Genomic DNA, 13748 nt, shown 5'->3' with positions numbered 1-13748 from the left:
CCTTCTAGAGAGAGGAGAAAAAAATTGTAGCTTTTCAAAAAAGAAAAGTAAAGAAAAAACGCACAAGATTCTGGTGTCGTTGTAGTGTGCTTACGAGTTGCAGCACGACAGGTTAAACATCTACCACAGCAGGCACCAGTAAAAAGGGGCCGGCCGGCCGGCAGGATCCTGCGGTCCGAGCGTGAGTGGCGGTTCAATTATGCTGCTACTGGCGCCTCAGCTCCTGCCTGCCAAGCTTTGCTTATTCGCTAGTGCGTTTTCAAGGGGGAGCGGTAGCTAGTAGTGAGCTGGTGACCAAGGCCATGTAAAAAAAAAATATGGTGCGCGAGAGGGAGGCCGGGTGCGGCGGCCGGCAGCTAGCAATGGCCGACACCCCTGACGCCGGGCAGCCTCCCGGTCCGTGGATTTTCTCCCGATACTTGACGACGGCCGGGATGCTGTTCTGGTTTGATTTCGTTCCTCGGAATTAAGAGCTGGATTCGCTGGCTGTTTTTTTTTTCTTTCCAGAAATGACGGCGAGGAGCAACGCCCCGCAAGACTTTTTTCGTGCGTGGCTGCCGTATCTTCATTCGCTGAAGCTTCTTTCCTGCTGAGCTTAAGAAGAAACATCTTCTACTACTATTTGACAAACTTTTTACAATTGGGCATATTTTGATAACGTGACTAAAGAAACTGTTTTAACATGACAGGGATCAACAACTCTGATTTGTGTGGTCGATATGCGTCGGATCACCGGTGGAGAAAGACTGAAAGAGGATGTCATCATCACTTCGTCAGTCAATCTGTGGGACCGGAGCCGCTGGACTGGTACGGAAATGGGAAGAATAATCCTTTTCTCTAAGATTGGGAAGAATAATGACGCATGGCATGTTTGTCTGCACAAAACAAGTGCAGAAGATGTTCGAGGCACGGGGCCTCTCTCACAGTCACAGAGGCGAGAGGCCCAAGGCCTGAAGGAGACCCACCAACCAGGCCGGGCCGCGGGCAGCCAGGCCTCAGCGGCAGCGGAGCGCTCCCCGAGGAAGCGTACGTGTGGGCTGCAGAGGGCCGATCCATTCGTTGGCCCAGAAAGGCAAAACCGGCACGACGCTCTTCCTTCGGATCGAAGTTCCCCCCTCTTCCAAGCTGTCAGCCTTTATTTGCGAAGATCCTTCTGGCCTCCTCCTGTCACCGGAATTCCCTGGTCACCTCTTCCCACAACCCGCGCCATTGCCACCGCCCAGAGAGTAGGGATCTCTCGCTAGCCTGTCGTCGGTCCCTCCCCCTGCCGGCTGGCGTGCGGGCGAGCCGCAATGGAGGTGGTGAACACGCCCAGCCAGGAGCTCGCCCTCACCAACTGCGCCTTCGTCTCCGCCGCCGACCTCCGCCGCTTCCCCAACTACATTGCCCTCGTCGGCGACGCCCTCGTCCTCACCCTAAGATATCCTCACTCCGTCTTTTACTTAGTCCGTCTGCCCTTGTTGTGGTTGGTTAGAGCCTCCGTCCAGTGATCCCTCTCTCGCGTTTATTTATTTATTTATTTTCATTTCCGACGAATACAACCTACCCCGAGTTTGTTCGGTGCTGCGATGTCACTGATTTTTGTTGCTCTAGCAAGCAATGTGTGACATCTGAATGAAATACCTAATCTGTCAACTCGACAGCTTGTATTCATCTAACTGACATACTCTAATTTCTCGTATTGGGGCAGCGTAGGCAGATTCTGTGTTGTTTGTAGAGTGATAACAATAACAAGCAGTTACTTTACTCTAGAAACAGTTTTGATTTAGCTTTGATAAAATTTGATTTCAAGTTTTGCTCAGTGCCTCAGTTCAGTTGTTGAAATTTGAATTACAAGATTTCAGCAGCCTACATGGGACGAAGAACTTATGACCCAACTACATGGGAATAACTTGTGATGCCTATTAACAGTTGTGCAGTTGAAGTTCTTGTTATGTTTTACTTTGGGAAGTGAACTTTTTGTCTCTTAAGTGCGTGATCCTTAACAAGACACACAGCTCATGATGCCATTGCAAGTGGTCGGATTGCTTTGAATGGCATCCAGCGTAGACAGGCTAAGGTTTCTGCTGGAGATTATGTTACAGTCAGCAGGTTTATGTTTTAACATGCTTCCTGACCTGTAAGGCTGTAACTTCTCACGGTTCTTTCTGTAATCATTTAGTTTGTAATTTTCTGCTCAGCTTTGTTCCTCCTGATGATTTCAAGCTGGCTTTGCTTACAATGGAGCTATCATATGTCAAGGCAAAAGCCAACCAAGAGCAGGTTTGCCTGCTCTTCTAGATGATCACAATAGTATTTTTGTAAGGATTTAGTTAACGATGTTATAAGTGTGAACTTCATTTGTAGTTGGATGCTGTTTTGCTTGCCCAACAACTGCGGAAAAGATTCCTTGATCAGGTAGGACATATTTCTGCCATGGTTGCTAGTGTTCTCTTTCGATAGGGCTTGATTTCCCTCTATCTGTAACTGACAACATGTTGCATTCGGTAATTAGATGATGTCATGCTTTTAGTTGTGTATCCCCAACCAACTTTTGTTCTTTGTAGGTCATGACAACTGGGCAAAAAGTGACGTTTGAATTTTGTGGGACAAACTATATCTTCACTGTAAATCAAGCGATGCTAGAAGGCCAGGAGAGTTCCACACCATTGGACAGAGGGTTCCTGTCAAGTGACACATACATCATATTTGAGGCAGCCCCTAATTCGGGAATTAAGGTTCCTTTCAGTTCATTTGTTACCTACAAGTAAAGTGCGTAGAATACATTGTAATACCTTGTCTTATACATGCAGGTGATCAACCAAAAGGAAGCTGCTAGCAGCAAGCTTTTCAAGCATAAAGAGTTTAACCTGGAGAAGTTGGGTATAGGTGGATTAAGTGCTGAATTTACAGACATCTTTCGCAGGGCATTTGCTTCTCGAGTGTTTCCACCTCACATTGTTAGTAGGTAATTGTCTAGGAAGAATTAGGATACTGGCACACTCTCTGCAATTAGTACTTATTAATTAACTGCCTGCTACAGGTTAGGTATAAAGCATGTCAAGGGTATACTGCTTTATGGCCCCCCTGGTACTGGAAAGACACTTATGGCTCGACAAATTGGGAAGTTGCTAAATGGGAAGGATCCGAAGGCACGGATTTCTTGACTGAATATATCATACAAATTTGCTCCAGGCCTGATTGAACTATTTACTTCTATATGTGTTTACACTTATAAACACAGTGGATTATGTTATAGTTTATTCCTCCAAAATGTAAAAGTATAAGTAGTATTTAAAGTAGTCTTACTCTTCCATAGGTCTTATGTTATCACAAGAAGTAACGGCCAATTTTTGACTTTATTACATGTAAAATGTTGCCATGTGCTTCTATATGACCTATTTTACTGGCAACTAAATTAGTTTTGTTTCCTTCCATTTCCTCATGAAATTGCACACATTATATCTAGTCAGAATTGTGTGACCATGCTAAAAATATGTTTTTGTCAAGGTAGCCAAGTAATGTGACTAATGTCAGATATCAGCTATGGTCCAGCTACAAGCTTAACTTTCATGTTTGTATCTCAGATTGTAAATGGACCTGAAGTCTTAAGCAAATTTGTTGGTGAAACAGAGAAGAACGTGAGAGATCTATTTTCCGATGCTGAGAATGAACAGAGAACACGTGGTAGGGTGTCTCAAAATGTCTTTTCTTATTACTTTCATTTCTTTTTATTTATCTCAAATTCTGTGGTTTTATCTCAATTTAGGTGATGAGAGTGACCTTCATGTCATCATCTTTGATGAAATTGATGCTATCTGTAAGGTAAATCACCTGTATCCTCTGCTTCACATCCTATATTTTCCACTTATTTCAAGCTCTCGAAGCATAGTTGAGGATAAGCTGTAACTTTCGTGTACATAGCTCAATGCTGAATTCTTCAATGACAATTTGTTAGCACGAAGGAGCTTTAGGTTGTTCCTAACATTTCATGCACAACTTTTTTGGCTACTTAAAATATGAACATTTCTCCAAAATTCTATGTTCTGCCTATTATATGAAAAATAATTATTCAGCATTAGATACGTATTATTTATGAATACAATATATCATTTCTCAAATACATTCCATTGGGTGAGATCCATCATATCGGTTTGCTGATGATTCTTAGTACTTTATACCAGCCTCTATAATTTATTTTGCAGTACATTTTTTTTTTGCAGTGCCTGCTTGTCTAGATTGCCTTATAAAATATGATGAAATTTTCATAACTTCTTGAAAATTCGATTGTGCAGTCAAGAGGTTCATCAAGGGATGGTACAGGTGTGCATGACAGCATTGTAAACCAGCTACTAACAAAGGTATTTTTCCTATAATTCAAGTTATGGACTTGATTGTGCCGTTTTCATGTGTGTGTTTAGTGATGTGTAACCAACCTGACGACTTGTATGCTATTTAGATAGATGGTGTTGAAGCACTAAACAATGTTCTGCTTATTGGAATGACAAATAGGAAAGATTTGCTTGATGAAGCTTTGTTGAGGTGAACTCTTACACTTAGTTAGTGATTATATATCTTTTTGGCATAATTTCTCAATCTTTGGCACATACATTTGGTAGTACTGACAATAGACATCATTTCAATCAAGAGGGTCGCAAGGATTTAATGTCCAACTGTGCCTCATGCTTTATGATATTTGGCGTTCAGGCCTGGAAGGTTGGAAGTGCACATTGAGATAAACCTACCTGATGAAAATGGGCGCTTCCAAATTCTCCAAATACACACGAATAAGATGAAACAGAGCTCTTTCCTTTCTCCAGATGTTAATCTGCTAGAGCTTGGTATGTCTGATATTCCTCCTTTCCTCAAGCAAAAGCTGATAATTTCTGCTGCCTCATATTTCTTGATAGTTGATAATAAGAATATATCAACTCTGCGACATAATTAATCATGTGAAGCACTTCAAATGACATCTGCTCATCTGAATGAAGCTGCACGAACCAAGAACTACAGTGGAGCAGAATTGGAAGGTGTTGTTAAAAGTGCAGTTTCTTATGCTTTGAACCGTCAAATTAGTATGGATGACCTTACGAAGCCTTTGGATGAGGAAAGCATTAAGGTCACTATGGATGACTTTGTGAATGGACTTCAAGAAATTACCCCTGCTTTTGGAGCATCTATGGATAACCTTGAAAGATGCAGGTTGTACCAAACATCTCAAACATGTAGCTTACAGAATATTGGCTTGATGATTTATATGTTCTAGGGCCTTAATGGATTAATTAACATGCTTCAAATATTAGAAGGATTCATTTCTTGTGGTGTCTGATTACATATTACTTTTACAAAATTTTCTACTCCACTTATGGCTAGGTCTTAGGGAGATGCCAGCATGCTACTATCTGTCCCATTTTTTCTAAGGGTAGTGCATTTTGCACTGACATTTTAAGAACCAGATGCTGTCTGTCATTCATGAATGTGGAAGATCCATCCTATAAAGAAACAGGAAAGCAGAATCTATAGACTATGTTCAGTAGATATAAATGTCTCAAAGATAAAAGATCTATTATATGCTTGAAGTTTCCCAGTGAAATAATTTTTTTGCTGTTTGATCTGTGAGAAAGATTCCAATCATTTGTCTATTTTGCTGAAAATTCTGGCCTTGATCATAAAAATGTGCGCAAGTTTTATGTAATTTCTCACACAGATGTCTTCATGCAAAATCTGCAGGTTGCGTGGTATTGTAGACTGTGGCAAACCGCATAAGCACATTTATCAACGGGCTATGCTCCTAGTGGAGCAGGTTAAAGTTAGCAGAGGTAGCCCTCTTGTCACTTGCCTTTTGGAAGGACCAGCTGGAAGGTACATTTCTACCACATATTAGCCTTTTCTTTCTTTGGATCTGCTGAAACCTCATTTCATTTCTGTTTAATTGGCTTTCAGTGGTAAATCAGCTACAGCAGCTACTGTTGGCATCGATAGTGATTTTGCTTATGTAAAAGTTGTAAGTTCCTTTGTTCCTTTTGCGGTTGAGGAGCCACATTTTGTTTATTGTGATGTCAATTCTCCTTTTGCTCTATATGGGAGGATATAGCTCTGAATTGGTATTCTTATTCACAGATATCAGCTGAGACAATGATCGGTTTCAGTGAAAGCAGCAAGTGTGCACAGATATGCAAGGTTAGACAACCATTATGCAATGATGTTTTCTAACTATCTGAGAAGCTTTATCTTGTTTCACAGCTGCCACTTGTTTGTGTGTTTGTATAGTTACTCCGCCCCAAAATATAAGTCTTCAATTTGACTAAGCTTACATTAAAGAATAATATCATTTACAATATTGAATTAGTATTACTGGATCCATAATGAAATACATTTTTATAATGTACTTCATTGATGTGTTAGATGTTGATTCTCTTTTATATAAACTTATTGATACTCTTTTATATAAACTTAGTCAAACATAATATAGTTTGACTTAGGATAAAACTAGAAGTGCTTGTATTTTGGGGGGAAGGGAGTATTTGTTTATCAAATATTGTGTTTGCTCAGGAACATAATGAAGTGTTATACCTTCGTTTCCTGTTATGTACAGGTTTTTGAGGATGCATACAGATCTCCACTAAGCATCATAATTCTTGATGACATCGAAAGGTAAAAAGTTCTCGAGCCTAGGAATGAAACAGACTGTCACTATTTTATTTTCCTTTTACCCTTTCACTTAACCTACTTCAGAGTTATCTGACAATCTTTTAGGTTACTGGAATATGTTGCTATTGGACCCCGCTTCTCAAATTTGATCTCACAAACGCTTCTGGTTCTCCTCAAGAGGGTTCCTCCGAAGGTTCATTGTCGCCTTTTGGTTCCGCTCAGCATATTTCTTTCTTGCTATCCTGAAATGTAACTGTGGCCATATGGGAGTTGATGCCATACATTGACTTCTCTAACTTGAATTTTCAAAAAGTATTTGAGAAACTAATTTCTTCTTGTATGGAAAACAATTCTCTTTATTCATTCATTTCCTTGCTATTTGTTGTAGGGGAAGAATTTGCTTGTGATCGGAACAACAAGCGAGGTGGGCTTTCTGGAGTCCATTGGTATGTGTGATGCCTTCTCTGCGACCTACCATGTTCCTAAACTGAAGAAAGAGGATGCTAAAAAGGTAATGAAATATTCTGACGTTTCAATTGATTTTGTGTTGCGTAATAATGCCAGGATGGTTTCGTTGGTATGCTGGGCATTAGGCAATGCTTTTGGAACATTATTGGATAGATCCTACAGAGACTTGTGTTTATGAATTGTATTGGTCCTTAACAGGTGCTACAGCATCTCAACGTGTTCAACGAAGGAGATATTGATGCAGCAGCAGAAGCATTGGATGATGTAAAATTTCTCCTAATTACTTACCACAGGAAAGCAGACTGTTAGATCAAACTCTTACAGTTTTTCTGATGACGCAGATGCCACTTAAGAAGTTATATACACTTGTTGAGATGGCAGCACAGGGAAGGACTGGAGGAAGTGCAGAAGCAATATATGCTGGAAAGGAAAAGATTGATATCGACCATTTCTTTAGTATCTTGGGTGATATTATCCGCTATTAAGCACGTTTCATGCGCAGTTCGTAAACTCTTCCCACCTTCCTTTCTATTTTGTGTTTTGCCCACCTGAACTCATATAATTGTTCTGCTCTGTAAAGTTTGTGCATTGCCTTTGAGATGCATACTGACCTCATGTATTCAAACCTTATGCTTCCTTCAATTCTTAATGTAGGATACTAGTTGGTCTAACCTATTCTAACATGATACATCAATGTGTAGAAGTTGAGTATATTGACAATATATGATTGATGTTACTAGATTTATCATGCAAAATATTTGTATAGCATACTCTCTAGTTTAAGTTATATAATTTCCAAAGATTGCAAGTGGAAGTGTGTATCGGAGATTATGTTATGTGCCTAACGTTTAGAATCAGATGGAGTAATCATTAGAGGCACTATTCACTCACTACCTATTATAGTAACTAATACTTGTCTTCCAGAATGAGCCGTGCCATAAAGTATAGATTGCCTCAATATGATTTAGATGTTTGCAACACAAGAGAAGACCTGGAAGCATTTATATGCCTTTTGACCTCTTATGCTCACAGCTATATATATAAAAAGCTCATGTCCAGAATTACATTACATTATATGTAGGACGGCTATTACCATTGGATGCCACTCGACGATGACTTTACATATCAATATCAAAGGTCAAGGGCATCTACCGTATCGTCGTTGCACAGCGAGGAAACTGTAGCTTTATCTATGCCGATCTGCAATTCCGCAGGTGTCGGCGCTGGCGACAATGCCTTAAAACGAATCTAACCAGCAGCATCACCAAGCCTCACGAGGCAACACACCTTTTTTCCGGTGATCTTTCTCTGACACACTTCGCCGCTCGCTTGATTCGGAGGACAAAACAAACGACAAAAAGCTCGACCTGGGCGCAACAAAAGCTCAGAGGACGCAAGGAGATGGCTTCTCTTCCTACGACGAGCCGGCGGCGCACGCCGACAGCGCCCGCTTGGCCTCCTCCCCGGCGCCGCGCCTCAGCTTGGCGAGCCTGCACGACTGCTCCTTGATGAGCCTGCGCAGCGACGGGTGCTCGCTGGGCACGACCGAGAAGTCGTCGTGGAACTCCTCCATGCCCTCCGGCGCGAGCTGCCACACGAAGGCGGCGGCGCCCGCGCCGCCCCGGGCGGCGGACCCGTAGACGATGTCGTAGATGGCCCTGTAGAGGACGTCGCGGTGGGCGGGGTCGAAACCCTGGGCGCGGTGCGACAGCCCGAACTCGGTGGTGAGCACCGGCTTGCCCAGCTCCGTGTCCCCGTCCTCGATGTGGGAGGCCACCCACCGCTTCGCGAACTCGAGCTTCTCGTCCACCGTGGCGCGCTGCTGCAGCAGCCTGCGCACGCACGGACACGAACACGATCGATCCATCAGTAACCGTTTCCTCACTCACTGGAACTAAGGCGAAAAATTGAAATGCTGGAACAGCCTTTCAGAGTTCAGGTTGGGATGGTGGTTACCAGGTGTCGGGGTAGAGGTGGATGGAGGCGAAGTCGATGTCCGGGATCTTGGCGTTGCGGATGAAGTCGGAGCCGTAGTTGTTGTCCTTCCAGATGCCCGGGTTGACGGCCAGCTTGCTCGGCGGGCTCGTCGGCCCGTAGAACCCCTCGGTGCCGACGGTGAGCAGGTGCTTCCTGTCGATGGACTTCACGTACGCCGCCATCTCCTCGATCCAGCGCTGCAGGAGCAAGCGATTCGATCACCACGGGTGGGTAAAATAGCCACGAAGGCATCGATGCGCACGAAGAAGAAAAAGAAACGATCACGGTCACCGACGCGAGACCAGTTGAAATCATTGACGGCGGGGTAGTAATAACTCTGCTCACCTGGAGCGTGTCGCCGGATGGGTCCGTGGTGCAGCGGGGCTCGTTCATCAGCTCCCACGCCAGGATTGTGGGGTCGTCCCTGTACTCCACCCCCGTCAAGTGGTTCTTCCTCGTCAGCAACGTCTGCGCCCAAAAGCGTCAACAGGCCCCGGCCTGGGTTAATTTCGGCTAGCATACCCCACCCTAAATTTCACTTTCACCCATGGTGACTGGTGAAACAGTTAGCTAACCAACCGACACTGCTGCAGTGCCCGCCACAGTAAACTAAAGAATACGGGAGCTCGATGGGATTATTGGGAAGCAAACCAGCTGAGAGAGAGAGGGAGAGAGAGGGAGAGCTGACCTTGAGGTAGACCTTGAAGTAGTCGCGAATGGCGGGGTCGAAGAAGAAGGAGTCGTTGGAGGCGGAGAGGCCGACGCCCTCCTCCCACGCCCACCGCACGTACTGCGTCTTCCCGCCGTACGCCTCCAGGTTGTTCGCCAGGCTCAGGATCAGCCGCACGCCGTGCCGGCCGGCCTCCACCAGCACCCGGTCCAGCGCCTGCACAGCACGCCGAGCGCGCTCCGTCCATCAAACCCGGCCAGGAGCACGGCATTTCCGGCGGCGGCGCGGCTAGAATCGATGGGGGATTTTATTATTCTTCTTACCTTGAAGACGCGCTCGTCGAAGTGGCCGGGGGAGACCTGGAGGGCGTTGTAGGCGCCGTCATTGAACGCCCAGGAGCGGCACACGGTGAGGCCCATCTCGGCGGCGGCGCGGAACATGCGGGACACGCGGTCCCGGGACCTCGCCTCCACGGCCTGGTCCATGAGCCAGTACGAGTTCCACCCGTTCGGGTAGAACGGCTCGCCCTCCAGGAACAGCTGCGAGCCGCGCCGCTCCACGAAGGGCGCCGCCACGGCGGCCGCGCGGGGGGAGGGCCCGGAGGCGGCGCCGGAGCCGGGGAGGGACGGGAGCGAGATGTGGCGGAGGTCCACCTCGCCGAAGGTGAAGTAGAGCAGCGCCACGCAGGTGGCCACGCCGAGGACGTGGTACAGGGCCAGGCCGCCGCCGAACGCCATTGCCGCCGGTGTCGTCGGTGGGGGTGGTGTCTCGGGGGAGCTTGGGGCGCTATGGGGCGACCATGCGGAGTGGGATGCTCCCTAGATGTTCTAGAAGGCGGAGTGGGCGCGGCGCTGAGGGCAGTGGAGTGGGGGGAGAAGAGGGGGGCAGTGGTCAGTGAAGTAGGAGGGGGCTAGTGGCCGCGGACAAGTGGTAGTTCTCACTTCTCAGCTCGGGCTGCCCGGCGTCGGCGGTGGTTGAGGAAAGTAACTGTTACTCTGTGGGGTGTGCCGCTGAAGACCGGGCGGTGATTTTGCTTCTAGCACCTCCGCGAAGTTAAAATTGCGCTTTTACCCTCCGAAACGTCGGCCATGAGCGGCCTCGAAGAGGTCAAGAGGGGGTGCCTCTTTTTATGGACACGATACGAATAACCTTTGAATGTAATGGCATGATTTGCCGGGGCCATTGATTGTTCTTAATGTAGGGCTTCCGCACCGCATGTGGGCTACATAGCGTTGATAAATCTTCAACGCGCAACCTCTTTATCCTCCTCCATTCAGCCTTCAAGTCCTGCATGATTGACGCGCCACGGTTAATGAAAAGGATGTTTCTTAACAAAAAAAACTACTCCTACTGTATGTAGGTTTGTTGTAGTTTAGCCAAATTATATGTAGTTTTACCAAAAAAAATTGCTAGTATACGTAAGCATAGTTGATCTATCCAAAGCTCTCAACTGTACTCATACGAAGAGGAATGAAAGGGGTCAGAGAAAAGTTGCCACGCCATGGGGTCACAAGCTCACAGTTCACATGATTCCTTCAGATCTCAGGCACACCGCCCCAAAGGGCAGGTAAAGGACACAGAACCCTCCACATGCTTACTCTAGGTACCTGTCGCTCACCACTTAACCAGCACACGCAGCGCCAGATAAAATGGTCCTTGCCCCCCTAGATCTCTCCTGCTCGCCCTGCCACCGTCAGACCAACTCCATGACAAAATGAATGGGCATAAACAAAAGCCAGAGTAGACTCTGAGAAACCATGCCGCCCGTAATTGCATTGCATTCCTCAACTTAGATTCCAGGATCATTAGAAACTGAAACCAAGTGGCTTAGCGACTGCTAATGGGATGCCAAATCTCTGTCTCCAAAGCCTAAACTCCAGTGTGCAAAAATTGTTGGGCGTCCTGGGCCCACCCTGCTCGCTCTATGACGCAGACAGTTCCTTGACGTTTATGACCTTCAGAGAATGGGCGCCTGGTCCCCGGGGAGGCGGAGGCGGAGGCGGAGGAGGAGGTCGTTGCCCGTCCTCGTTTGTTTGCGGAGATTTCGCCATCCCCTGTTTACTATTCGGGCAACGCATTTACTGCGCTGTTTTTCACCCCCAACCAACTCCGAGTGCATGTTTTCTCGAGGATAACAGTAGATCATCACGTGCAGCAGCGAGCCCATCTCGCCGCCGGTGACGCTGATGCGAGCAGTAAATTAGACATGCAGCGCGGTGCACGCTGCACAAGGATAACAAACTCAGTTAAGAAGCCGAGCAGGCGCTGTATTTTCTTTTCTTTTCTTTTCTTTTCTTTTCTTTTCTAGATGGTGATGAAGCAGGTTTTTTTTTTGAAAAAAAGAAACTGTTGATGAAGCAGGCTGCGATAGAATACAGCCCCGCGCCAGGGTTCCCATGTTGTACTGTATTTGTTTTTTCGAACATGGGAAATAAAAGAAACTAAAAATTGCAGGTAGCTGTCCTGGTGTCCCGGGCTTATTTACCGATCCAATGTGCGGTCACTTGCGCCAGGTTTTACGTTACGGTTTAATCTCGGGGCCTGCTGCAGACTTTTCTCCCCATACACATCCTCTCGGTGAAAAGAGAGCGGCTTGGTTGCTTGAGCTTGCAGCTTGTGCTCGCCTAGCTTTCCGAAGCGACCGGGAATCGAAGCCCGATCTGCCTCCTGTACGTGGGTTCGTTCCTTGAGATCAACTCAACTGCACGAGATCGCTGCAGGTTAGGGTTAATCGGAGATTGGACGCGAGACGGCCAGGTCCCGGTTTCCAATCAGAAGAAAAGGCAGCCACCGTCAAAGCATCAGGAAAGGGAGCGGGTCATGGCGATTGGGAAAGGTAGCTTCCACCACCGGGGGATCTGATGTCCCGGCGGGCCCGGGCTTGGGCTTCGGCGCTCCCCGGAATCACAGGAGCCGCGCGCGGAACGTGTAGGCGACTAGCGCCTGTCCCTCCGCCGACAGCCCCGTGAGTCGGCCGGGATTGATGGTCGACTGCCCCCACCACCGCCCACCGGCCGCTGCCACACACTGTGCGGGCGCGATCGGCCGCTGCGCCCCTGACTCTTTGAGCTCGTGGGTTCCGCTCGTTCTTTTCGTGGAGAGAGAAGAAGAGCCGGCCGGCGAGCAAAACGGGCCGTGCTTTTCTTCTTCTGCTAAGGTGAAGGAGAAAAAAAAAAGGAAGGGAATGTGCCGTGCGAGCCGAGGCGCTCCCGGCGCCGCCCGTCACGCGCGGCGCGCACATGGGGGACGCAACGGCGATGGCGGGACGCCTGCCGCGTCGCGTCGGAGGAAGACACGATCCGTCCGTGCGCGGGGAGTGGCAGGTTGTGGTTGGTCCAGGGGGTAGGCGGCACGGCACGAGGGCGCGCGCCTGCCCGAGCCGTGGACCGTGGACGCGCGGCTGCGGCGGCCGGGGCGATTGGTGGCGGCTGTTGGCGAGGACGGCCAGCGGGGCGAAGTACAGAGATGATCAGAGAGTGCGTGGGTTAACTCGTAGTCGCTGCGCCGATTGATGCAGAATCTTTGATGACACAAAGATAAAAAAATGGCACTTGGTCTAGAAACACTAAAATATTAGTGATTTGTACTGTATGTATGGGTTTCTGAGCCTAACCGCGAAGAGCAGTATCTCACTTCGCATCAATTTTCTCAAATCTCTTTTGCTTGTTTTGCACGTGTAGTGCACACTAGATTTACAAGATGGTGTGTGAGACCGCTGGCAATGATTAATATATCTTCCTGCAGCATCATGTCGTGTGTCTCAATTTCTAATGATGATTTAAATTATTTTCTTAAAAACAAAATGCATACTTAGATGCTCATATATATAAGCACACAGACATTCCCATAAACACATTTTATAGGGGGTTTTGGCCATCTTTTGCAATTTTTTTTTCAGTTTTTGATGGAATATCTTCCCCGTTCTCCTTGGAACATACTTTATTTTCAACTGGAATAAATTTTCTTCTAATGTTCATCAGAGGAAAAAAATATTTCGTTAAAA

The 13748-nt window shown here is 46.8% G+C and overlaps 2 protein-coding genes across 3 annotated transcripts; one reads left to right on the top strand and one right to left on the bottom strand.

The window, feature by feature from the left end:
* The first annotated feature begins 267 nt into the window (after positions 1-267).
* On the top strand, positions 268-7853 carry LOC112893776 (vesicle-fusing ATPase-like). Of its 2 annotated transcripts, XM_025961256.1 has the most exons (23): positions 268-396; positions 508-807; positions 895-1420; positions 1996-2091; positions 2181-2262; positions 2347-2397; positions 2547-2717; positions 2793-2947; positions 3023-3131; positions 3567-3666; positions 3749-3804; positions 4275-4340; positions 4439-4521; positions 4687-4820; positions 4971-5181; positions 5710-5841; positions 5923-5983; positions 6100-6159; positions 6575-6633; positions 6736-6823; positions 7019-7141; positions 7297-7362; positions 7440-7853. In XM_025961256.1, the coding sequence occupies exons 3-23, from the start codon at positions 1293-1295 to the stop codon at positions 7581-7583; spliced, it is 2175 nt and encodes a 724-aa protein (XP_025817041.1). In that variant the 5' UTR covers positions 268-396; positions 508-807; positions 895-1292; the 3' UTR covers positions 7584-7853. The 2 variants fall into 2 exon arrangements, with proteins under 2 accessions (XP_025817041.1, XP_025817043.1); XM_025961258.1 differs by lacking the exons at positions 268-396; positions 508-807; positions 895-1420 and having other exon boundaries at positions 2041-2091; positions 2329-2397.
* A 232-nt stretch (positions 7854-8085) lies between these two features.
* LOC112893997 (mannan endo-1,4-beta-mannosidase 2-like) lies at positions 8086-10824 on the bottom strand. Its single transcript, XM_025961548.1, has 5 exons — positions 10069-10824; positions 9764-9961; positions 9421-9543; positions 9055-9272; positions 8086-8930 (listed from the first exon to the last, which is right to left on the bottom strand). The coding sequence occupies exons 1-5, from the start codon at positions 10480-10482 to the stop codon at positions 8513-8515; spliced, it is 1371 nt and encodes a 456-aa protein (XP_025817333.1). The 5' UTR covers positions 10483-10824; the 3' UTR covers positions 8086-8512.
* Positions 10825-13748: the final 2924 nt, after the last annotated feature.

The sequence above is a fragment of the Panicum hallii genome, chromosome 5 (genome assembly GCF_002211085.1).
Source record: "Panicum hallii strain FIL2 chromosome 5, PHallii_v3.1, whole genome shotgun sequence".
In the NCBI taxonomy this organism is placed as follows: domain Eukaryota; kingdom Viridiplantae; phylum Streptophyta; class Magnoliopsida; order Poales; family Poaceae; genus Panicum; species Panicum hallii.
This window is presented reverse-complemented; position numbering and strand designations above follow the sequence as displayed.

Excerpts from the sequence above, each read along its gene's own strand:
- LOC112893776 (XM_025961256.1), top strand. The coding sequence starts at position 1,293 with ATGGAGGTGGTGAACACGCCCAGCCAGGAGCTCGCCCTCACCAACTGC. Across the intron at positions 2,092-2,180 it reads GATTATGTTACAGTCAGCAG|CTTTGTTCCTCCTGATGATT; the intron begins GTTTATGTTTTA and ends TTTTCTGCTCAG. Across the intron at positions 5,182-5,709 it reads GATAACCTTGAAAGATGCAG|GTTGCGTGGTATTGTAGACT; the intron begins GTTGTACCAAAC and ends CAAAATCTGCAG.
- LOC112893997 (XM_025961548.1), bottom strand. The coding sequence starts at position 10,482 with ATGGCGTTCGGCGGCGGCCTGGCCCTGTACCACGTCCTCGGCGTGGCC. Across the intron at positions 9,544-9,763 it reads ACTTCAAGGTCTACCTCAAG|ACGTTGCTGACGAGGAAGAA; the intron begins GTCAGCTCTCCC and ends TTTTGGGCGCAG. Across the intron at positions 8,931-9,054 it reads CACCTCTACCCCGACACCTG|GCTGCTGCAGCAGCGCGCCA; the intron begins GTAACCACCATC and ends GTGCGTGCGCAG.